General features: G+C 39.0%; 1 protein-coding gene across 3 annotated transcripts; it reads right to left on the reverse strand.

Annotated features, from left to right (window-relative positions):
• Positions 1-3,632: 3,632 nt before the first annotated feature.
• sybu (syntabulin (syntaxin-interacting)) lies at positions 3,633-23,486 on the reverse strand. Of its 3 annotated transcripts, none has more exons than XM_069195152.1 (8): positions 23,195-23,486; positions 16,108-16,159; positions 15,442-15,628; positions 13,361-13,558; positions 9,490-9,586; positions 8,668-8,853; positions 5,851-6,012; positions 3,633-5,417 (listed from the first exon to the last, which is right to left on the reverse strand). In XM_069195152.1, exons 2-8 carry the CDS (start codon positions 16,129-16,131, stop codon positions 4,316-4,318), a joined length of 1,956 nt encoding a protein of 651 aa, XP_069051253.1. In that variant the 5' UTR covers positions 16,132-16,159; positions 23,195-23,486; the 3' UTR covers positions 3,633-4,315. The 3 variants fall into 3 exon arrangements, with proteins under 3 accessions (XP_069051253.1, XP_069051254.1, XP_069051255.1); XM_069195153.1 differs by having other exon boundaries at positions 15,957-16,159; XM_069195154.1 differs by lacking the exons at positions 13,361-13,558; positions 15,442-15,628; positions 16,108-16,159; positions 23,195-23,486 and adding an exon at positions 11,602-11,760.
• Positions 23,487-24,018: the final 532 nt, after the last annotated feature.

The following is a 24,018-nucleotide window of genomic DNA, read 5'->3' on the forward strand; positions in this document are numbered from 1 at the left end:
TTCTTTCTTTCAGGAGGCAGTTTTGTTCCTGGATACCTCTCTATAGTCACTCTAAAATATCTATTTAGGAACTTTGGCAACCATGTTTTTAATCAGTATGGCACATGATTTTTTCAGGTAAATTCAGAGTGGACAGCTCTGGAAGGCTGAAGGATGTTTGTGTTTTTATTCCAAAGTTCAAGTTTCCAAGTGACTGCATGAATCGAATGGAGCTAAAGTGTTAGACTGTTTCATGTGAATTTAGGACAACCTGCAGAATGTGGTGGGTTAGTGGTGCCCTGAACTGGGATTGGTCATCCTTGTGTAGCACATTTTGTTTGAGAGTTTGGATACAATATTTTGTAAGTGCAGTTTTTTTGTCTTCTGATTTCTCTAGGAATCTGCTTGCAAAAACTGCATTAAGGTCCCGTTGAAGAGCTGTTTTTTTATTGCATTGTCCATTTTCCCTGTCTTATTTTTGTACTGCAATGTATTGATTCCTGGGTGATTTCTTTGTTGTAGAAATGTGCCATCAGTATTGCTAGAATCTCTCAGGTTATGTAGAAATATCAAGTGATTTGTAATATAGAATTAGACGAGATTAATTAAAAAAACAAAACTCCATCTTGTCATGGTCCTTGTTTAATAGTCATAAATCTTTTAATACATTAAAATATACCAAAAATTTGTGAATATAAGACTTGAGTGTAGTGTATTTCTGTGACAACACACACATTTTCTTGTCAACCAATCATACATGTGAGCAGGTTATATGAATTACTAAGAGTAGTGAAGTGTTTTTTCTTGGTGGAGAGAAGTGTTATGCTGTTCAGCTTTATTTAAGTGATCTTCCTAAATGAGACAAAATTATGTAATTTTGAATTTTGACGAATTTCCTCCTCAGCTGCCTGTGTTATAAAATGCAGGACAAAAACAAGAAGATTTCCTGCACACTTAAAGCATTGGCGCAGAAAACCAAAACCTCAACACACTTTCCATATTCCCAAGCTTAACCATGAGTTGACGGCATGAGCTGTTTTTATCAGAGACAGTGGAATAAGTTCCAGTTCCAGTATCGATTTATCAGAATAAAAGCCGGGTTATACGCTTAAAATTACTTGTCCACCCATTTTTCAGTGAGCAGTCCTTTTAATTGTTCTTAGCATGTTTCACTACAGCAGGGGAGGAAAAACACAATTACTATTCAAGATGTCTAATGCATTTCTGTGGTACTCACTTCTTAAGGGAATTACATTTCGGTCTGCATTATACTAGATACCTAATGGAGACGTGTACAGTGCTTCAGCAACAGGCGTTTCTTTTCAGAAAGGTTCATGTCTATTACTGTATATGGGTTACTCTAAAGTATTAAGTTATGTACAGTGGCATCCCTTTTGGCCAGCTCAAATGGCATGAAATGAAATGAAAAAGAGGCTTTGTCTCATAACCACCATGTAAGCACACTCTTCTCCAGAATGTTGCTCTTAAATGAGCAGTGTGGAATTGGGAGATACTGTCATCCTTTCATATTGTCCAACAAACCACGTTCTTCTGAATGTTCTAGTTTCCTCTCACATCACATCGTTAATAAAAGCAGTTCACCAAAAGGTGTACTGTATTTTAAAAAAAAAATAAAAAAGTGAAGCAATAGGAAATTTATTTTAAAAAATATAAAAAGTGAAGCAATAGAAACTGTAAACATTGTCACAATTGTTAGCAATTGTTATTGCTACATGCTGTGTATCCCTGATTTAATATTTTATGTATTAATGTAAATACCCATGTGTTCTGTAAATAGGATGTAATCGAGCTCATCACCTAACCAAACATTTCTGCTAGTTTCAATCTGATAGCAAAGTCTTCATTACTCTGCAAGTGTTTGAAACAAAAGTGCATTGCTGTCTGTTGTGTTATTTCCTGTGCAATTTTTAAATAAAATAACTTTCACAATTCGTTTGAATTTGTCTCAGTGCAATTTCACCTTCATTGAAAGTTCATCAAAATACTGTATCGATTTAAGGGGAAAATCTTAGATGTTTTAAAAGGTTCGAAATTTTCTCCAGGACAGAGATTAAAGGAAGGAAAAAAGAAGGACATATCCAGGAAAAACAGGACATATGATATCCTTACATATCTATGACATGCTTATGCCTTGTAACTATCGTTTTGAAAAATGTCACATCACTCCCAAATATGAATTTGATCCAACAAAACATTACAATACATTACAATATTCATGTTTTTCACTTAGGCCTGATCAAGACAAATAAGGTTTCAGTATTATCTTTAAAACATTGCTGGTTAGGTTAGAATATCCTAAACCTCACAGATTTCTTATGTCTTTTCCTAGGCTTCTGATCAATTCATAAAATAAAACATCTTTCTCAGCTATAAAGTCTTTATTCTAAATGATTATGAGTTCTCAAGTACCAGACTAACTATCAAAAGGCTCAAATTTCACTTCGACACCACCTGAAAAGACCACAATGCTGCAGTACCTCACATGATGGAGTGCATCAAAGTTAAAATTGACATTGTGCTGAGTTGTTTGAAAGATGTTCACCAGTTTTATGTAATCCAGAAACTGACATTTTGCCTTTTTTTACATTTAACCCTTTAGAAGTCCATGTCTTATACTGAGGAAACTCTTAAATCCACACCAGATGTATCCTAAAAGTTATCTATTGGAGTATTCTTGCTTGAAGCGTTCTCATAAAAACCTGTTACGATTCTTTCCAGTACCCACATTTTTCTGTTGCTTTCTATGAACATACAGTACATTGTACACCTTACATTAGGCTGTAGTTTAATCCAATGAGAATTTTGCAACTCCCCGATTTAAGTTTTTATACAATATAAAGCAGATCATCAGTGCAATAAGATTCTTCTGCAACTCCAAATAAATATAGTGTACTGCATTAATTTCACTAATATTGCACTCTAAGGATCAAAGCGCCTTTCACTGTTATTTTCACTTCCTCTTGATAAAAACCTTTGAATTATACATATCCACTCTCCTCATGCATTCCCATGACATTTGGCCAGGTTATGCTTGTGATATTTTACAGCCAATGATTTTTACCTCTAAGTAATCTGTCTCATCCTAAAATGACAAAAGAGAGGCCACAGTTAGGCAAAATACATAGGACAATGGCTAGTATAACATTTCTCTTCAAATTAAAACCTTGTTACTTTTCAGCAGATTTTCACCTTTTCCCCCCCATCTTCTTGTGTTATTTCCAGTATATTGAAAATCTGTTCATTTCAGGGGTTTTTATACTTACTGCACCTGTTCAGTAATGAATGTTTATAAAAGAAATCATGAAACTTGTTTGTGTAGAAGATTAAGAGATACACACTGCATTTTCCTATACAGACCTACTGTAGGTTATACCTAGAAAAATGTTTGTTTTTGTCTAGTACAAATGTATTATGATTTGTTTGTTCAAAGAGCTTGATCTAAAATCGGACTACCACAGATGACAAAGCATGTTAAATACTTTTGCCAGTGTCGTTCCTGTAAAGTGAATCTTACAGATGGTTTTGCCATCTGTTCAGCTGCAAGAATAGGCATATGAATATGAAGCACATGGTGTAGAAAAAGTACATGCAATATGAAATCTTCTTAGAGAAAAAATGACTACAAAAAGAGATAGAGTTATCATGCTTTAATAATAAATACTTTAGGACATCAGTGTAAACAGTAAAACAGTATTGCACATGGTTCAGGCACATAACATGTCAGCTGAAATTAAGCAGCAACATTTACATAATAAACAATACAGCACAGGAAAGAAAATCACCAAAGAAACCCAAACGTCTCACTAAACGCAAATAGCAAAGGACTTTTAAGCTTTGGCTACAAGTTTTGGACTTTTTTTTTTATTTTTATTTTTTTAACGTGGACAGCACAGCTCTAGTTTCAAACTATGAGCCCAACCTAGTTTCGTAAACTTGCAAAATAAAATAAAACGCATTCAATTCCTCATCGCTCCCCTTTGGAACCCCTTTTCTCCACGAAAATAAATATTTTATTAAAAAACGGGGGGGAAAAGATTGGAGCAGGAAAAAGAAAAACGCACAACCTCACAAAATTTATTGTCAATCCGCCTGCCCGCACAGTTGATACATTTCGATCCACCTTCTTACAACCGCGGCTAATGCTGCAGATCCCCCTTTTGTCCTCGTGTTGCCTCCATCAAGAGCAACCGTAAATAGTGCAAATAAAAAACTTAAGAGGGTGGCAAAGAAAATATAGATTTATTCTACATTATATAAAATCTCTCCAATCTCCGAAGTGCTCTCAATTTTAAGTCTTCGCATGCAGACAAAAGCATTAAACACCGGGTGGGTGGGGCATGTGGCGGAGAGAGTATAAGCCCATGACACAACAACCACGGATCAGGGCCCCGATGTTGTACACTGGAGCTGAGCTTCCCCGGTGAGTCGCGTACAGCCAGGCCACGGTGGGCAGGACAGGCGCGGCCACCGCCAGGAGATCCACGATGAAGCTGCTGCTCCAGTAGCGTTGCCCCACAACGGCCGTGCGCCGGGGCTCGCTCTCGTCCCGGTCCTCCGGCGACGTATCGAAATCCAGTTCTTTCATGAAGCGGCGATCGGGGATCGGTTCCGATCCGAGACCCGAATCGTCGGACTTTTCGGGAGAAACCAGGATCATGGAATTGGGGTCGCTGGGGGTCAAATCCAGTACGGCTTCGCCCTCCGAGCTCCCAAATTCGGGAAAACCAGCAAGGGAGGAGTAGGCACCGTCATCCTGCGGCTTCAGGAGATGAAGAAGAAGAGCCTGTATGTCAGGAGTACAGAAAATTACGTCGGTCTGGACAGCCTTCTCGTTCAGCGGCAATCTTGTGGTCATCACAGACGCGTTGGCGCACAGGTCAGGCATCTTGAATGTACTCTGAAGCAGCTTGGACTGGTCCAAACCCATCTGCAGCCGGGAGTCCTCGCCGGGTTCACCTGCCGTGGACATCAGCATCTGCTCGAAGATGTCCGTCTGGTTGGCCATCTCGTCGTTGACCAGCAGGCCGCTGTCGGCCATCTCCTCGGCCGCCTGGTCCTCCAGAGCCATGCCCTCCTCCATCTTGGCGTAAGGCTTGCGCAAGGACTTGCCCGGGGAGCCGCAGAGGTAGTCCAACGCCGGCTCGTCTCTCCGGGACCCGTTTTGCGCCAGCTCCATGCTGTGCAGCAGAGCTTCCAGCTTCTTGTTCTGGATGTTGATGTCGATGAAGTACTTCTGGATCCCCTTGTCCTTCTCCACCAGACTGTTCTTCATGGTTTCCACCACCTGCCTCAGCTGCTTGATTTCCTTCCTGGCTTCCTTCAGGGCCAGCTGGGCTTCCACCCGGTGGCACTCCTCCTCAATCCAGTCCTCCCGCATGCGACCCAGCTGGGCCTTCAGCTCTGCAGATTCCACCTCCCTGTGAACAAGTCACAGCTCGTCACTGGCAAGTACAGCCTGCGGTCGGATCCCCACATCCGACCGACTTTTGTAACAGTTATGGGACATGTCCAACAAGAAATAGATTTTAACACTTAAAAACATAGAATATCCTTAACAATACAAAATACGTGCACGCTTTCCTGTATTTTTATAATGATTAAGATATGGCACAAATTATCCTTGATCTGTTCTTTTCCCAGCATTATAATGGAGATTGCTTTTAGATTTAATCAATATTAAATAATTAATTTCAGCAGACGAATGGGATACTCAAATTAGAACAAGTACAAGTAGCATAAAAGAGAATGACGCTAGTCTTAAATAGTCTTGTACCACAATGACTTTTGCACTTGTATGGATGGGGCCATGTACAAATGCCATGGAGCCCCACACGTTAAAGAGAAATATACCTTTCACGAAGCTTAGTTTCCGAATCCTTCAGCTTGGTTTTAAGGTGTCGAATGGTGACCTCTTTCTGCTGAAGCGGGGTGAGGTATTGCTCAGGGTTTGGCGGCTTAACGCCATGGTTGTCCCCACAAGACGTGTATCGAACGCCGCTGGATCTTCTGTAACTTCAAATTAAAAAACAAAAGATACCACTTCACCACCCTGGAATTTAATATGAATTCCAAACTTATCCTACATTTAAGATCTAGAAGTTGTCCATGTGGAAATAATTGCAGAATCAAAATCTATCGGAGTTTATTTCATGAAAATGTTTGCACTGCCTACAATGAGGTGCCAGTGTCTGTATCCAAAAGGGGAGAGAGCAGAGGTCGATGTTACTAAAAGACGGAGAGGTGGCCAAGACACTCGCATGATTTCTTGGCACACTCAGCACATTTGCTTTCAGCAGGGTGGAGGTCTTCCTTATGGCTTGTTTTGATTAAAGTGCACTGCTGGAGCTCTTAAGAGGAGGCACGCACAATTTCAAAACTTGCCAAGGCTACAGCTACGCGACCATCCCTCATCAGCTAGCCCAGAGTGGGTGATCACATGGTTCCTGGAGAGTCCCTGGGTTTTCTGTTCCAGCTTAAGATCTTAATGGGCTAATAATTCCTGACTGAAAAAAATAAATAAAGAATCGATCAAATATTTCCAAAAGCCTTTTAGAGGCATTAAAAACACAGACATGTCTAAGAGGAGGTTTATACACGTGACTCACAGCTGCGAACAGGTGTGTTGGATTTTTCCAGTTTGCATGATCAGAACAGATCAATAAGAATGCGTTTGGGCAGAGTGACAGTGCGGTCGAACAGTGCTGGCGACCTGGTTTAATTCCTGGGGTGCTCTGTGCGTTCATTTCCCCATATTCACGTGGGTTTTCTCCAGGTGCTCCGGTTTCCTCCCACAGCTCAAAAGCCATACTGGTAGGTTAACTGGCTTCTGGGAAAACTGACCCTGGTGGGAGACTCAGGGTGTATCTTGCCTTGCACCCATCACCTGCCGGGATAGGCTCCACCTCCCTCACAATCTTGTATCGGATAAAGCAGTTAAAAAAAGTGCATGGATGGAGTTTGGGCAGCTAAAATGTAGAATGTCCCAGGAGACATCCCCGAGCTACACTGAAGTCTTCTTCTGTTCACTTCTAATTCAACAAAGATATACATAGGAAAAAGAAATGCTCTCAAACAAAATGACCGTGCATTCGAGCTCTTCACTGCAAGCAACAAAGAAACCGAGTTTAGTGGCAGGCTAATCTGAAGCACCATGGCCATCTCAGTATTAAAAATATATATCAGAGTTTTGTCTACAAGTAGTGCCACTGATCTAAAACCATATCCATCTACAAAATTAGACGTTTGTACATTATAGTAACAATGGAACAAGTAATAGGTTTATTCCGTGCTGAAAAGAAGAAGAAAGAACACAACGTTTCGGCCGTGGAGCCTGTGTAACAATACTTTCATTTTTTCCCCACTTTCTAAATTTTTGAAGTGCACTCAAATCTTAATTATCTGCCCATGTTCCCACTTTTATCATCACAGAGTTGCAGTGAACTGCAGCCAAACTCAGTGTATTGTGCATCGACGTGGATCAGATTAAGGGGAGACATTCAAGTTGAGTTAAAAAACAAACATTTGTTCGATATGTCCCGAAGCAAAGTCCTCCTTCAGCTGTTTAGAAAGAAATGTAACCTCAGTTCCAACACCAGATAATATGATAATAAAAACATAGTTGTATGCAAGTCTAATTTACAGAGCCAGAAACTGCTCTCTGGGCACTGAACAAGACAGATGGTCAAATGGAAGTAACTGCAGTGCGAGAGAACAAATTCAGGGAGCAACAGTTAATGACATCTGAAGGCCCCTTTGAGTCATAACAATAAAGGAAAGCATGGGAAACAAAATGATATGAAGAGTGCTCGATTTTCTGTAGAAGTCTCTGGCTAATGCCTTAAGTTTATTAAGCTGTAGCAGGCGAAGAGGTTATAAACACACCAAGAAGAGAGACAAGACTGCCTCTATGCAAAGCGGCTCTTCACCAGCAGCACTGCTCACACAATATCCTAGCAACCTGCGACTACGCTTTGATGTCAGCACTGCATCTTGGCCAGAAATAGAACACAGCCCCAGCAGAAGGTACGCTTTCGATTCAAAATGAGAACATCACTTAAGCCCAGTCGAGCAGAACTGAAGACGAGAGGACTGCCGTGTCGAGGGTGACAACTACAGGTTTCATGTTTCAATGAGAGAATCGCATTTTCCCTGCCATGCCGTCGTACAGTTTGAAATATTTAAAAATTGAGAGGTAAACAGCTGTGTGACATTATGAAAGACAAAAAAAAGCCAGATCACCTTATTTTACCGATGCATATAAACATGGTCTCATAAAAAGCAATAAAGCAGCGAATTTACTGGTTTGTAATTAACTGCATCAGAGGCAGGGGTATTTTAATAAAATTAAAACCCCATTTATTGCTGAAACCAGCTGTATTCCACATGCTAACTATTTCTTTGGGTGTGCCTTTATTACACCATTTCCTGGTTTAATTCTGTTCATCCACTTCAGAAACAGCCGAGTATTTCATGGTATGTTACAGTTCAGAAACAAAGTAACGTCACCCATGTTTCTCCTAAAGTATTCGCCCAAAAGCTAGACCCCTGTTCTCTCGAGTCACCGTTGCACCTGTATAACTCTGACCCTTATTCTGATTTGGTCCTATTCTGCGCCAAGCATGGAACCCTGGAAGTTGAACTCCGAGGCGATGGACTTGAACAGCCTACCTGATGGTAGGACTGGTGTCACTGCTTTTGTAGGAGCCGGAGTTGTTGCTGCTGCTGCTGTTCGAGGACGTGCCAAGAAGCGGCCCCCTGCAGAGGCTGGCGAAGGGGTCTTTGTCTCGGGCGGAGGAGGCTGGGCTAATGGCGGATTTCTGCGATGTCACACTGCTCCTCATGTGAGGCCCACGGCTGTCGCAAGAGACAAAATAAAATATTAAGCCGACGAACATTTCTGCAGTAGTGAAGATTTATCACTTTGTTATACAAAAAAAAAACTATCACACATTCTAAAGACTGTGAAAACACAGGAACATCATCATGTGTCAAGACTGCTCCATCAATACAACATCTTATCTGCCCCCTTGCTGCTCAGGCAATAACCCTGGGTGATCTCAAGTACAAACTGACCATGTTGCATACAAAAATACTATAGTCAGCAACTTAGGTTTGCCAAGAAATGCACAAAAGGCTCTTGCAAAGCCATCGAGCTGACTTTGCAGTCCTTATGGAACAAAAGCTTGCTGTGGAAACTAATACCTCCACATGAACTGTTTGTATCTTTTGCTCGATACTATAATGTGAATAATTCAGTTAAAATCCACCAAGAATTCTGACTTGATACTATTCAGAATTGATTTACTACGCATCTAAATATATTAAGCGTATTCCGTTAATTGTTTCTGTTCTGCATGTCTACATATTCAATACTGAAATTGAACAGAACGCTAAATATTTTAGTTGTTTTTCAGCATCAATTTACAGCAATCCTGAATTGCATCTCTCGTATTCGGGATAGGGAATCGGTCCTCAGACCCAGTAACCTACCTGCGTGTGAAAGCTGGTTTTTTGAGTCCTGTAGTCGGGGTCTCTCGTGTGGTAATACTCCCCGCACTGCTCGATGAACTGAAGTCCGCTTCACTGCCTGTGAAGCAGTCAAAAGTACTAACTAATAAAGATATTTAAGTAATCCATCGCATATTTCTGTACTTTAAATAAATACCCATAGCAGTGTTCACTTAAATCTTAACAGATGTTTTTAAAAAGGCACGCTATCTGATATCAGTATTCTTTTTAATACAGCCTTACAGATGTCCATACACAGAGCCACTTTTACTGTACATCTCATGGTAAAACATATACCAATCAATAATCTTCTCTGAATGTCCCAATAAAGAAAAATATACCCTTAATTCAATGGAAAGACGTTCATCACATTAAATCATTTTTTTAAAAGGCACAAGTGCTATTTTTTTGTTATTATATTGGCTGATAGTTAGCCACAACCTTCGCTGTTCATAACAAATAGTAAAATAATGAATTCCAGAGTGCATTAACATCTTTTTACTACAGTATAATATCCCTTTACAGTTCCTCTGACAGCTATGGTGTTATATCAGAGCCTTATTTAAAGTACCAGCCAATTAACCTGTGATCTCTCATTAAATTATGACGCCCCAGATTTGAAACATGGAATTTGTAAAAGCTTTCTAGAACAAAAATATTGTATGAAAAATTAAAAAGTAATGCAAAGTAATAGTGAGCAACTAAAAGAGGAAAATACATTGAAACAACTTTTTCTTTTTGTGTTTTACAGAAAACTGTTTTGGAACAGTAAAAGGAAAACATCTAGCACAGATTCCATTTTAGTATAAAGGATGAATATAAAAAAAATCACATGCAATGAAGTGTATCACAGAAGGAACAAATGCATTTTGAAACGATTTTGGATTTCCAATTGAAAAAAGAAGTCTTGAGTGTATACCCGCTCATTTTAAACATTTCCAGAGTGAAATTACAGCTCAGTTAACAACTAATGCTTTCCCTCTAGTATTTGAAAGCAAAAATTAAGTTATAAAGCAAGAGCACGGCATATGCATTAAAATGCCATAATTAAATAAAAACAAAATTGCAATGTCAAGCCTGTCACAATTATAAAAGTCATGTAAATGTCCCAAGGCTTTGATCATTTTTATTTTCTAAACTACGATACCTCCGACTTAGCACGATGTTCTACCTATGCTAACTGCTGCTCTCCAGTTTCTTACGGAGAAAAAATTGATTTAAAGCCAGTTTCAAACCTCTTGACAATGCAGCATGATTGGAGCCAAAGTCCAGGAATCTTAAATGTGTTAATGACATAAACGGGGCAAACTGAAAGCCTGAAAAAAAAAATCTGCAGGCGTTTATGGTGTATCCACAGAGTTATTTATGGGTAGGATAGGAAGATGCAGATGCAGAGGCTATTTTGAGAAACAGAATCAACAAGGATCAAGAGAAGCTGAATAAGTAAAGTTCTCTCCCAAAGCAACATTTGTCCCAGTTGGATCTCTCAGTCCCAGCCCAGTTTCCCCAGTGACATGGAAGATACTAAACACAGCATAACTATTTCCATCTAAAAGCCAGATGCCCTATCATAGAATTAACAGACACTCTAAAACAGTCCTTCACAATGCAAAAATGATTCCCTGCACTGACTGATAACTTAAAGGCTATCAACCACATGTATTATTATAATAATTCTTATCCTTTGGCTCCCTTTCTTGTGTATTAAGTTCACCAAACTAGGCCATCCATCTTTTATCAGAAAGCGAAATATTCTTGGTAAGGAACACAACAAGGCAGTCTACTCTGGTAGTGCTTGGATAGACTAACCAAATAGTGGATACCTATCTATTGTAGGGCACACAAACACACACACTTTAGACAAGTTAACCTAGCTAGCATGTTTTTGGAAAGTTAAAGAAAACAGGACTACCTGGAAAATATCCCTAGAAAACACAGAGACCAGATTCAAAAACATGTCAAGAGCTATTAAGTATCACAACAAAACATTTGCTCAATTTTAAACAACAAAACATGCACATTCTACCAATACCACTATGATGGCAAGAAGTTTGTCTCTAGAAAGAAAAAAACATGTAAGCCTTTAGAACTTACCAAAAGGACGATCATTTGCCTTTGCCAATACCATAATGGTTAGCAAAATCACAGGTTATTAACAGCCAAACAGTGTAAAAAGCACAAAGCTCTGCACAGGTAAGTCAGATCACAACTGAAAAGAACTGCTACCCAGCTATGGTAAATCAGGGCTCTATCAAATGGAGATTTACATCTATAATTACTCTTTGTTTAATTAAGCCTTCAATTAAACTTAAAATCAACTAATATTCTAAAAAGGAAGAAAAACTCTTGTATTTTTAAGTTATGACGGATTACAGAATATCAACCTCTTTAGGTTATGGTGTTTTTTGTTTGAATTTGCTGTATAATCAAGTTCCACCACTTTAATATCAATTAAAACAAATAGCGCCTGATCCATCTGTTACAATGTGAACCTGTGTACTAGCAATCCACAGCTGCTACACCTTCTATCAACCATTAATACCCAGCTGCTTGAACAACACATTTGTATTTGAAGAGAAACATGTTGTCAGCTGCTCACAATTATAATTTACATCTATTTTCATAAAACTGTGAAAAAACAGAAATGCACATATATACAGTAGCTTCTTCAGGATTCACAAGTATTTGTGTAAAACAAATCTACACTGCAGTGTTGAATAAGCATATAAGTACCCTACAATGCAGAAAACAAGAAATAAAAAATAAAACACAGATTCATCATGCATCTAATAATATTAGCTGATACACAGCATTAAAAATGTATGCAGTTAGCAAATGAAAACACACCAGTTTGTCACAGAGTGCTCTCCCTCACAAAGCCAACAATTTTAAAAGACTTTATTGGACTAAGGTAGGACACACAGGGAAAAAAAAGGAAATAAAAATTTGAGGGGGGCTTTATTTTTCATTACTTACCGGTATTCTTTTACTCACAGAAACACATGCTGTACACAGGCATTTTATACACTGGATATGTGACACAAGACAACCATTTAGGGTTTACCGTATACTTTGTTCAGGAAAAAAAACATTTAAAAAAAAATGTGAACTGTTTGTGGGGCACACAGCCAATCCTCTAAGATCGGTGCAAAAAAGATCTAGAGAATTTCTAGATCTAAAGAAGATCTAGAGGATATGTACCTTTCTCGTGAATGGAATTTGTGAGAGAAGAAATGTCTGCTGTTCCCCCCAGTTTTCGCTGAAGACATATCTTGGGATTTATGTTCAATGTCCTTAAACTCCCTCATTCAGCCAGAATACTGTGTCCAGTATTTATGCCCTGTCCTTGGGAGCTTCAGTCTCACCGCACTCAATAGAAACTCTGCACCCATTGAATTAACTCCTGGAGGCAGAGAGTTTTCATAACCACACTCAAGAAACAACTGACAGGAAACCAACTGTCATGCATGCACTGAATGTGCATAATCCAGAATTATTAAAACCTTCAGACAACACTTTCAGCCACAGGTTATGATTATGGCTCGCATTGTGTGTACAGGGTTCAGTCTGCATCGTTTTGTTCTAATTGGAACAAACTGGAGAAAGTTACTCTACAAGTTAATTGCGAGAGCTATTCCCTGTCTCGTTTTTACGTGTGTACTTTCGTAGGGTAATATAAATCACCAGTTCACATGTGTAACACAAGATTGAAAATGCCTTTTTATATACAGACCAATCGTGCTCTCAGTGTCGCAGCAATCCAGAAACACGCTGCCGACTAAACGCACTATCCATGGGGTCAGAACGTTCTGTAGTCAACTGTGCGATATCAATGAAAGCAGGTACGACTCACCTCTCTGCAAAGGGCATGACCTAGGCTCCCTCTTGTGCCGAACTGGGGGTACATTCCACTCCGCCATGACGTTCGTTTTGGTCCTTTTCACATCTTCTTTGTCTTCGAGTGGGGAAGGTAGCCCTACCGGGCTGCTTTCTGAGCCTGAAGGACTTTTCGAAGGGGATGCTGACTGACTGCTTGGGCAACCGGTGTCATCTAGGGCAGGAACGATTGGCGGTGGTTCGGAAAAGAATGAAGGAACACATCTGTCAGCGAACGGTTGTTTCTTGCTCTGTTCATGTTGTCGACAAACGATCACGGGATCCGTCACTTTATAAGGATGCAACTACAAATTTCCCAAGCAAGCGCACGGCCCCCATTTCCAAAATGTCCCTCTCAAACTGAGATGGGAACAGGAGAACAAAAACATGTTTAACTGTGCAGCAGGATAATGAAGGGTTTAGTCTACCACTTGCTTCACCACAGATCTACACTTCGAGGATGATTACAAGGCTACGTTTCTTAACCAAAAACAGTATTTCATCAGCAGACAGACAACACTTCCACAACACAGTAACTTATTATTAGGTGCATGAACGTAATTAATGACTTTCTCAGACTGCCTTGACTCCAGGCTGACAGCTTGGCCTGAAGGACAAGGTAGCCAGAGGTGATGAGAAAGGTAGGTGAATGTTAAACAAAAAATAGGACAAATGGTCTAATTACAAAAATCTTGACAAGAAAGCCAGATTGCTGGTGTGACGCATGGGTTGTTTTATCTCCCAGTCTTTAACATCTAGTATTACTTTTTATGTCCGTAACATAGGAAGGAAAACTTTTGCTATAATATCTCATTTACAGTATGTCTATGGTGGAGTATGTCAATTTGTCTAAACATTCAGGCACCTTCTCTTAGTACTTCAGAAATCATCCTTTTCCTTCACCACAAAGCGTCTCGTTTTGGAGCCGGGTGTCATCAGATCACAGAGGGGTTAAAAGAGCAAATTTAGACAAGGACTGCAAAGGAACAAGCAGTGTTAATTCCATCTACGCTGAAAAGTAGAACGAAAGATTAAAACACGTTACATTTTAGCCGTGGAGTCTTTGTCAAGTGTATTCTACTCTTTCGATCTTTCAGCGTAGATGGGATTAACCTCTGCATGTTCTTAACAGCTCACATAATGTGAGCTGCCATTCCAGCCTTGTTAAGTAGGAGTTCCTTCTTCTCACAAGCATTGCTAACGGAGCAGAAATAAAAAGTGGATTACAGAGCCCACCAGACATATTGGGACATTGAAGTCAAAATTGCTATTTTTAGCTCTAAACCCAAGCAATTCCGATTTGAGATGAAAAGATGAATATGAGGCAGAAGTACAGAATATCACCTTTTATTTCTGGACATTTTAGAATAATAACACTTTTTGTATTTCATCCCCTCCATTTCAAGTGATCGTAAGTATTGAGACAATTGGGTGCCATGTGTTTCTTATTATCCAGGTGTGTCCTGTTCCCTTGTTGTCTATATAGGAAACACCAGAAACAGCAATTTTGACTTCTCTGTCCCAGTACTTATGGAAGGCATCATAGGTGAAGTGTTACTTAGCTATCCAGATCAACCAAACTCAGACATCCAAATGATAAACTTTAGCTTTTTTGCCGTAAGGTTGCAATAACGACCTAAAAGTTTGGGTTTTTTTTTTTTTAGATTTCGTTTTAAACACAAACTTCCAAAAACAAAAGAGAGGTAAGGACAGTTTACAATCATATGGTGTTTTTTTAAAAAAAAACGATATGGTAAAAAAAAACAACAAAACAAACAAACCCAGGAGTTGAGGAGTGAACTACTGCAAATACATGGGGGAAAAAAAACAGAATGAAGGAATTAAAGTGCTCCATATCTTCTGTACAGAATGGGACAGTCAGGATGATGCAATGTGCCATGTCTGGCAGTTTTCCACTCCCTTCCTCAATAACTCCTCCGTGAATCGGTTCACAACGAACTAGACGGAACATCATTTAATGTTTCGACTGCGTGCACCCGAGATCAATGCACAACTGACCATATGGCCGGTTAGATGTAAGAACTATTAACAGTTTACCTGAGCAAAAACTGTTACTACTGATAGTTCTTCTAGAATGGTCGGGACTGAGGTCGCAGTCCTTGCTCTCCTCTCCATAAAATGGTGACTCTGACAACGGCGATTCCTTTGGCTTGGGGCGGAACGGGCGGAGAACCAGACGAGGGATCCGACTGCGGTAGTTTTCTTTCCCCTGCGACTTCGGTTCCTTAAAACCGAAACACAGCGAGCAGTTATTCGCCAGGAAATAGCGATTCCGACAGCATTACGTACAACATGCATGAGAGTCCGCTCAGCACCGCAACCCAGCACCAAGCTTAACTAGCAGCGACAGTTTGCGCATCACAGCAACATAAATTTTGCAGTATTGCTTTCAGCCGCAGGGACTTACTGGACAGTAGTTAACAGTACCTCGAAGTACAAAGCGTTTAACAGCAGGCAGCGTTTAAATGGGAACTAAATTAAAATGCACGTTTAAATAAAGACTGCACAGAGCTCAGCTGTGGAATAAACACAATTAAGTGGCTCATACGTACCATCAATATAAATGCCATTCAAACTTAACAGAGAAATGAAAGACGGTGCAAAATATCCGTTTGCACGGGTGAGATATTCCCCTACATTGTCCTAGGGCTAAGTGCTCAGAACATTGCTTGTCCCGAAGTAATGAAAAGACTACACAAGCACCTCGTATTCCTGGAAAGGTCCCATTCTGCTTGAAACAGCACTTCTCCCCAACCTGTGATGAGAGAAAAACGAGAGCTCATACGACTGCGGTACTGTGCTGCGGAGACACGTGGCACTGGAAATATACGAGCTGGAAAAGCTCAGAGCGCACTGTACCGAGTGCCTTGCACTGGGGCAACGCTGCAAACAGCCTAACGAAAAAAGAAAGGAATTGTCTGTCTTCGCGCGGCTACAGCATTGTAAACCCAAGAACGACATTGCAGATGCAGATGGAAAATGACATTCCTTCCGAAACACTTCAGAGCGGGAGTCAGATCTGCCAGAGTGCTGTCAGATCAGATAATTCACTGCAAGCTCCTCGTCAGTGACTCCAGCAGCATCCTTCAGGTACTAGCTGTGGACAAGATCTTTCCTGCCCTTTCCATGCCTGTCCATGTAGCCTACAAGAGCATAGTTTGTCATAAACGCGGAATTAATGTATCTGTTACCACCGCCCCTTGAAATGACCTTTTAAATACGTTAATTGGGCCTAGATTTTAAACATATTGCATTGGAATTTTGTCATGCTTTTTTATTAAAGGGTGACATGGTAGTTTGGTTGTTAGAATTGTTGCACTTGGGTTCAACAGCAGACCTGGGGTACAGGGGTTAGTACTGTACTGTATGTTTCCCCCCTGTTCAGGTGCTCCTGGTTCCTCCCACAGTCCAAAGACATACTAGTAGGTTAATCGGCTTCTGGGAGCATTGGCCCTGGTCTGTGTCTGTCTGTGTGTACCCTGTGACACTGGCGTCCTGTCCAGAGTGTCTCCTGCCTTGTGCTCCTGGTTTCCCTGTGACAGGCTCCCTGCAGACACTGAACGGGATAAAGTGGTTAGGAAATACATACATGTTTAAAAAACAAAAACCTAACTGCTGCAAAGCGACAGTATTATTCATTAAAATGTACATCTTTGTTAACATTGTGGATAGTTTACCTTACAGTGTCCCGTCCCAGGGTGTAGGGGTTTAAGTCATAATGTATGGTGTTGGTCATTGTAATTTTTAATTCCCAGTTTTGAATTTCCTTATTAACAAAACCTGTGATTACTAACATTATAGAAAGAGAATTCTTGATCAATATTTACTTTTGACCCTAGAAATACTTATATTACAAATTACATATAAATACCATAAAAATAGATACAGGTATATCAAAATATAATTGCTAATATGTATGAATAAAACAGCTAATGTTAGTGAAGTAGTAAATATTGTATTTATTTCATTTTTAACTATAAGTTTCAATGTTAAATACTTTTATTTTTGCAAGACATTAACAGCAGTGGAAAATTACTGCTGACCTTGACAAAATCCAAAGTGTTTTTTGGGGTAAATCAACTGCAGTCCTTAAATGAAATATCTAAACTGATTTTTCTGATTGAATCATATTAAAAAAAATAAAAAATAAATCCTTCCATTCTCTATGGCAGGAATGGGCTTCAGTACTAACAAAGGAACGGGATCTTCTGGAGTTTATTCCACCACTGATACATCCATGCTTTCTCTAAAAAGCCGGACTATCTGTTTTTTCTCTCCATTGAATTCTTTTGAGAATTAATCTACGCGGTTCAAGGCCCTCAAATATTTAGATAACTGAAAATATACATTCATAACTTGATAGCACATATTCTTACAATTTGTGCTACAGAACCCAAATCTCCGGGCATTTCAGCGTTTTTAATGATCAGTAATTATTGCAGAGGCTGACCACAGGTGTCAAATCAGAGCTCAGCGCCGACGATTCTGTAGTCTCTGTGGCCGAGTGAGAGAATGAAATAGAGATCCAACCCATCACCTTGGAAACAGAAAGGGATATAACCATCTACCCTGTCATTAGCAAATGAGTCCCACTGAGCCGCCTAGCAGCTATTGCTGTTGGTTTTTACACATTGGCACTGTCTTGACAGAACACTGGCATTATATTCTGGCTTCTGTGTGGCGATCAAAGCATGCCTCCACTGTGAAATTCGTTCTGCGATTGAAACGCTTCACTGCAGTGAAAATGGAATTTTATGGCAGAGCTGTAGGCTTTGTACAATATGATTGCTTTTTTTATTGGACAAACATCTGACATAAAAACAGCCTCCTTTGTAGGAGCCCATCTTGAAGTTCTTGCACCTTGCTAATTAATTAAATGAAAATGAAAGGACCAGGGAACCCAGGGGAATTCAGGTGGGTGGTTGGTGGCTTGCTCATACTGGGCAGGTTGCCTGTTCAAAGTGCTGTTCAAGCTTCATAGTTTAGACATCACCTATTCAGGGCTGGTCTGTGTAATTGGCTGACTGTGCACCATTTAGGGATCGGCTGGACCAGGGTATGGCCCCTAGAAGAAAGTTTTTGTTTTTCAAGAAAATCACACTTGTGCTAACTGGATTTCCCAGTGCTTTGGGGAATATCTTGACATTGACTGAGCATGAGACAGCAAGAGTGATTAATGTAAATCCGTGACTTCAAAGCTGCTAAAGCATACGACTCCACCTCCTACGTTTTGCATCAACTTGTTGTTTGAGGTGAAGAAATCGAAATGCAGATTCTCACCGATATTCCTGAATACTGTATTTTCAACAAATTCATCTCTGGCCCAAATTGTAATATATGTGATTTTGCTCTGAAATACTCCAGAAAAATCAAAGTATTGTAGTTTAGTACACTTTTGTAAGTTATTAACTCTGCAACACATACCAACAAACGGTGTCTTATGCATGAAATGTAATTGAATATGCTGCTGGTCTATAAATAAAAGTGAGATTTTGAAAAACATAATACAAAAAACAAGACTTAGCAGGTATAAATTAGTTGATGATTGGGGAGACCTCTGAAGTTAGTATTACACAGGGCCTTGGAGAGGTCAAATTCTGACTGTGCTTTACAGACTACAGTATATACATGCAGCCCAGTGCTGCATCCAGCCAAACTTACTGAATATGTCTATGAATCAAAAGGGAGATGTTAATTGTAAAAAACGGAGATAAAAAGGATTTAAATGTTTGCGTTGAAAAACGTCCTCCTTATGATCTCGAAAAGCCTGTTAGAAAAAAAGCATCTCATCCATGCTGCTGTCCATCACTCTCTTGCACATGATTTCACAGAGCCTGTAGTTATTAGACAAGTGTCTACACAAAAGGACAAACTAAACCCAAGAGACTGTGTCATTAGCTGGATAAATGATTTCTCAGTCTGCTGTGCCCTAATCATTCAAGGATTTTTTCAGGATTTTAAATGTCTTCAGTCCATGGTTAGAGGTCAAAGTAATTTTAATCTGGTTTAATTAAATGATGGAAAGCTTGGTAGGAATAAAAAGCAGGATAGCAGGAGGACTTTGAGTGGTTAAACACAAGATTACATGTTGTAGATCAATCATTTTGCCCAGAGATTGGACTGTGTTCTTTATTACTAAAATGTATAAGTTGGCTGACATCTGCATTACAAAGCTTTTTTGCAAAGAAAAAGTTTAGCAAACATTTTTGTAACCATTGATTTCTCATCCAGTTTAAGGTTATCATCTTGGTATTTCCTGACATGAAATCAGTAAGTGAAAGGCTGTCTAGCAGATATGTTATAGCTTACATCTTAAAAATATGTTTTTTGTATGTAGCCATTGTTACTACACTAACTACTGTACACTGTTAACATTATTTATAATGTATTTTTATTTTGTGTTAAAATGTGTAGCAAAATTCCATTGTGTTTTCTCAATATTTCATTTGAGATCTTGAGTCTTTCAGTAGTGTATGCATGCATTTTGTATCAACACCCTCCATTTTCCATCTTGTAATGTCATGATCTTTCAATGTACTGTGTGTTCTGTAAAGTCTTTTCATATTTCTAAGGGGTGTGGTTATGTACTGTAAGTAAGAACAGTCATTTCTGCTCTTTGATGGAAAATGATGTCAGTGACTTCCGTGGGCAGTTCACTTCAGTGGACTTGCTTTCAATGTCTTAGATCATGACTTATGCGCTATGCTGTATTTATTATTCCAAAAAAACATTTTGCCCTCTACGCAAACAAGTGTTGATCTTGGCATGAATGTACTTTATGCCCAGTGTCCCAAATTCATATTACCAAGACATTTTCTTCTGAGGTGAAAGAGGAAATAGGAAATTTGGACTGACTTGAATAAAAACTACTGAGCTACTGAAATCTGCAGTACAGTACGGCCAATGTAGAGGTTAGAGGAATCATTAAAATCTTTTTGAATGTATGTGTCAGTTCTTGGAAAGGATTTATAGCTTTAAAATGACTAAATCTTATCTCTAAATGTAAATTGAAACTATGTTCAGTAATATTCAAGTAATATTTAGGGCAAACATCTTGTTAATTTGGGGCTTTTGCAGACTTTTGCACTGTTTGTTTTTGTATATGCAAAGTAACAGGTGTATAATTGTCTAGGAGACAAAAGCAGCCTGCATTATAACTATGGTTCAAGACTGAATATTCCTCCATCCATCACATCCATCATATTCAGTAACGGGTTTATCCTCAGAGGGTAAGTGTGAGCCAGAGGCTGAACTAGCAGGCAAAAGGCACAAGGTGAGATAACAGCCGAGAAGGAACACCTGTTCATCAAAGGGCACAAACACACATTCACTCCCACATGTGCGAGGCTGGCCAGTTAGAGACACCCATGAACCTAGACAGCCTGTGCTTTGAATCTGAACCACAAGAGCATGATGAAAACAATGCAAACTCTACACACAAGGGTCCCAAAGCTGGAGTCTAATCCAAGTGCTAAGCATCAGCTCTCAGCTATTCCAGTGGGCTACCTGACTGAAGATTCAAGTCTCTTCCATGTACTGTACGTGCTTCAAAAGATTTAATCTGACATAATTCGTTTTTTACCTTCGCCACCTCAAAAAAAGAAAGCTATAAATACAGTATTTGGGAAAATATAAAATATTTTTTCGCTTAAATTAAAACTTTTAATCCTGTTGATAACTGATTTATTCAAGGACAAGGTGCTTTAAATTATTAGGAATATATTATACCTTTTCATACCTTCTTATGCATGACATACCATAAAACATTGCATTTCCAAAACCATTACTGGAATATCTCATTATTGATAATGTCATCTTTGTGATACATATGAAAATTATTCTTTTTCATTGTTCTTTATCACACATAACAAAGAATACACTGTAAAATGTGAATAGCAAATCTTACAGGAAACTTACATTTTTTAGTACTGCGCACAGAAATGATAAAACTATGAGGTCCAAAAAGACTCATGTACATCAGGAGAGCAGCTCTTGAACATGTCTCGGATTTGGCTCTGCAGAGCCACAAAACATGCCTAGCAACAGACTTAGCAACAGAAAAGTACTCCATGTACAACACTAATGGAATAAGTCCACAGGCATACATTCTGAAATTTGTATTGGCATTATGGAAATACTAAGGAGTTTTTACACTTCATTATGAATAATTCATGGGAATTATTATGAAGTACTTATACTACAATTATTAGCTTTAAAACAAGAACAAGTGTGCTTGGGAAAAGTGAGTTACATACTGTACACAAATTTGGAAATTCAGACGTGTGGAAGTCTAGTTTGTTTGGCAGGAAAGGCTGGAAGAAATGTTGGAGCTTTATGCAGTTTGAGAGAGAGCCACAGAAGTAGAAAATTATCTTTTCAATGTATTTTGTTGTACCCCTTGCCTACAAAGGTGGCTTATCCAAAACAAAATCCTCAGAGTCTAAGAATCTCCTATACGGCATTTGGACCTGTGGAAGCCCAGCTAGTCGAATCAGAAGCCTTCCAGCATATTTCAGAATGAATTATCAGGGTATAGTTTTCCACCTGTAGTCCCTCAGGGTTCGGATCCTGCATTTACTGCATGCTTTCCTCACACAGGCATGTGTAACACTGTGCTGGAAGGGCTGTCAGACCCAAGAAAACGTCTGCAGAAAGTCATGTCCAACATCTACCATCTCAGAGTCATCATGCTCCATCCGTTCAAAGCGTGTAGGGCTGATAGTCTTTAAGACTGTTGGTGATACTCAAAAGGTCTTTGAATAGTCATATAATAGTTGGATAGTCTTCCACCACACTTATTTGCTAATGGTTCAGCAATTGATGTGCCAGTAGTTCCATTAGCATTATCCCAATATTAACATTAATGGAGTTACGTGATTACACTCATTAGTAACCCTGAACTGAGCCTTCATGAAAATAACAATGGTACTGTATACAGGGGAAGTGTGAATTGATCTGTGCATAATTTTAGATTGGGTATATTTCTTCCATTAACCTAGGTTAATTATATTGGATAAATGTATACTTGGAAATGTTTATTAAATGTTAATACAAATCCAGTGCAAAATCTGACCCCAGTAGTCATCAGTATCACTAGTTTTACAACCCCTGTGTTCTTTAATATACAAATATATAACTGGTGGGTCTTGAGGGTTTCATAATTCAATTATTATGGCCAGTGTAAGTTTAAAATGTAATTAGCTGCCAAATAATTCTCAAAATGTGATTCGTTACCATTAAAACATAATGGAAAATTAAAAAAGAAAAAACATTTTATTGCTAATCTATAATTTATTATACGTGACTGAAAACAAAATGGAAGATGGGCAGGCTATCTAAAGAATTGCAAATCTTTCGCTCTTATTTGATGCGACTGGATTTAAGCGACTTTATGCGAATCTACTGTAGGAAGACTAAAATCAACCATTTGCTTTGAACGAGAACTCTTTTCACCATCCATGTTAAGATCAACGTGTTTTTATTCTATACTGTTGAAATTGTTGGAATTTGATGGCAATAGACAGAAACTAAAATCTTGAGTATTATCGGAACAAATTAATTACAATTACTTACAATTCTGAGGTATCAGTTTTGTATGGAAAATCCGTAGAACCAAAAATGGTACCGATACACAGCGTATTCTACTTATTCTAAAACATTTGTTCGGTTACTTATCCTTTTCAGTATCTAGACAGTACGTAAAGCATTTAACCTGTTTGTATTATTATATGCGAACATGCTCTAAAGACATCGTCAATTTTCATATACCGTCTATAAATATCCTACTTGCCTTTCTGTGATAAGTGTAGAGATTTCTTCCAGCACCGTCCCCAAAGGTTAAGGTGGCTATCCTTCGTCTTCAAGATGTTTTAACAACTCTGATCACCTCTTTAATTATATTTTTTCTAAAAACTAAAACACTTGCAAGGTTTGTAATACCGAAGGGGTAGTTTTCATTCCAGGGGATTTCTGAGCGAGTGTAGCTCTCTTGAGCTTTCGCTCTCTGTTCTGATGTGCCTGTAGCTGAAATGTCGAGATCGGATTGGATAAACATGTACTGTAGCTGTTAACATAGCTCCGGACTGACAGGCACTAGGACGTAAAAATATGACTAACATTTACCACGTTATATAACATACAAGATATTAACTATTTCGTTACGTTTGCATATCAACTTGTTTGCATATCAAGATGTCTGTATTTATTTAATTATGAAACGTTTAGATTTCAAAAGTATTGTATTTTAAAATCCAACATTTATTCGGTGATGAACTGTTGAATTGTTGCATTGAGATCTAATTGAGGCATTATGGTTATTAGTTCAGAGGAATAAAGTCTGGTTGGAGCTTGACAGTTGCCAGTCCAGTTTGAAGAATCTCCACAGGTCATAAATCTTGAAAACTTATTGTTTGGTTGGTGGTAGAAACCAGAAAATAGGGACTGTATTTCCTCCTGCCTTTGAGTCAATCATGCAAACAATACAGTTAGTCTGTAGCAGGGTGAGTCACTCCTGCAATCTGGACTCCACGTATCCAAATAAAAACTACAGGTAAAGGTGTTTTGCTGGGAAGCCTGTTTTATCCAAGGTGAAATCAGCTGCTCTAAGGGAGAAGC

Source organism: Lepisosteus oculatus, chromosome 10 (assembly GCF_040954835.1).
Source record: "Lepisosteus oculatus isolate fLepOcu1 chromosome 10, fLepOcu1.hap2, whole genome shotgun sequence".
Classification (NCBI taxonomy): Eukaryota; Metazoa; Chordata; class Actinopteri; order Semionotiformes; family Lepisosteidae; genus Lepisosteus; species Lepisosteus oculatus.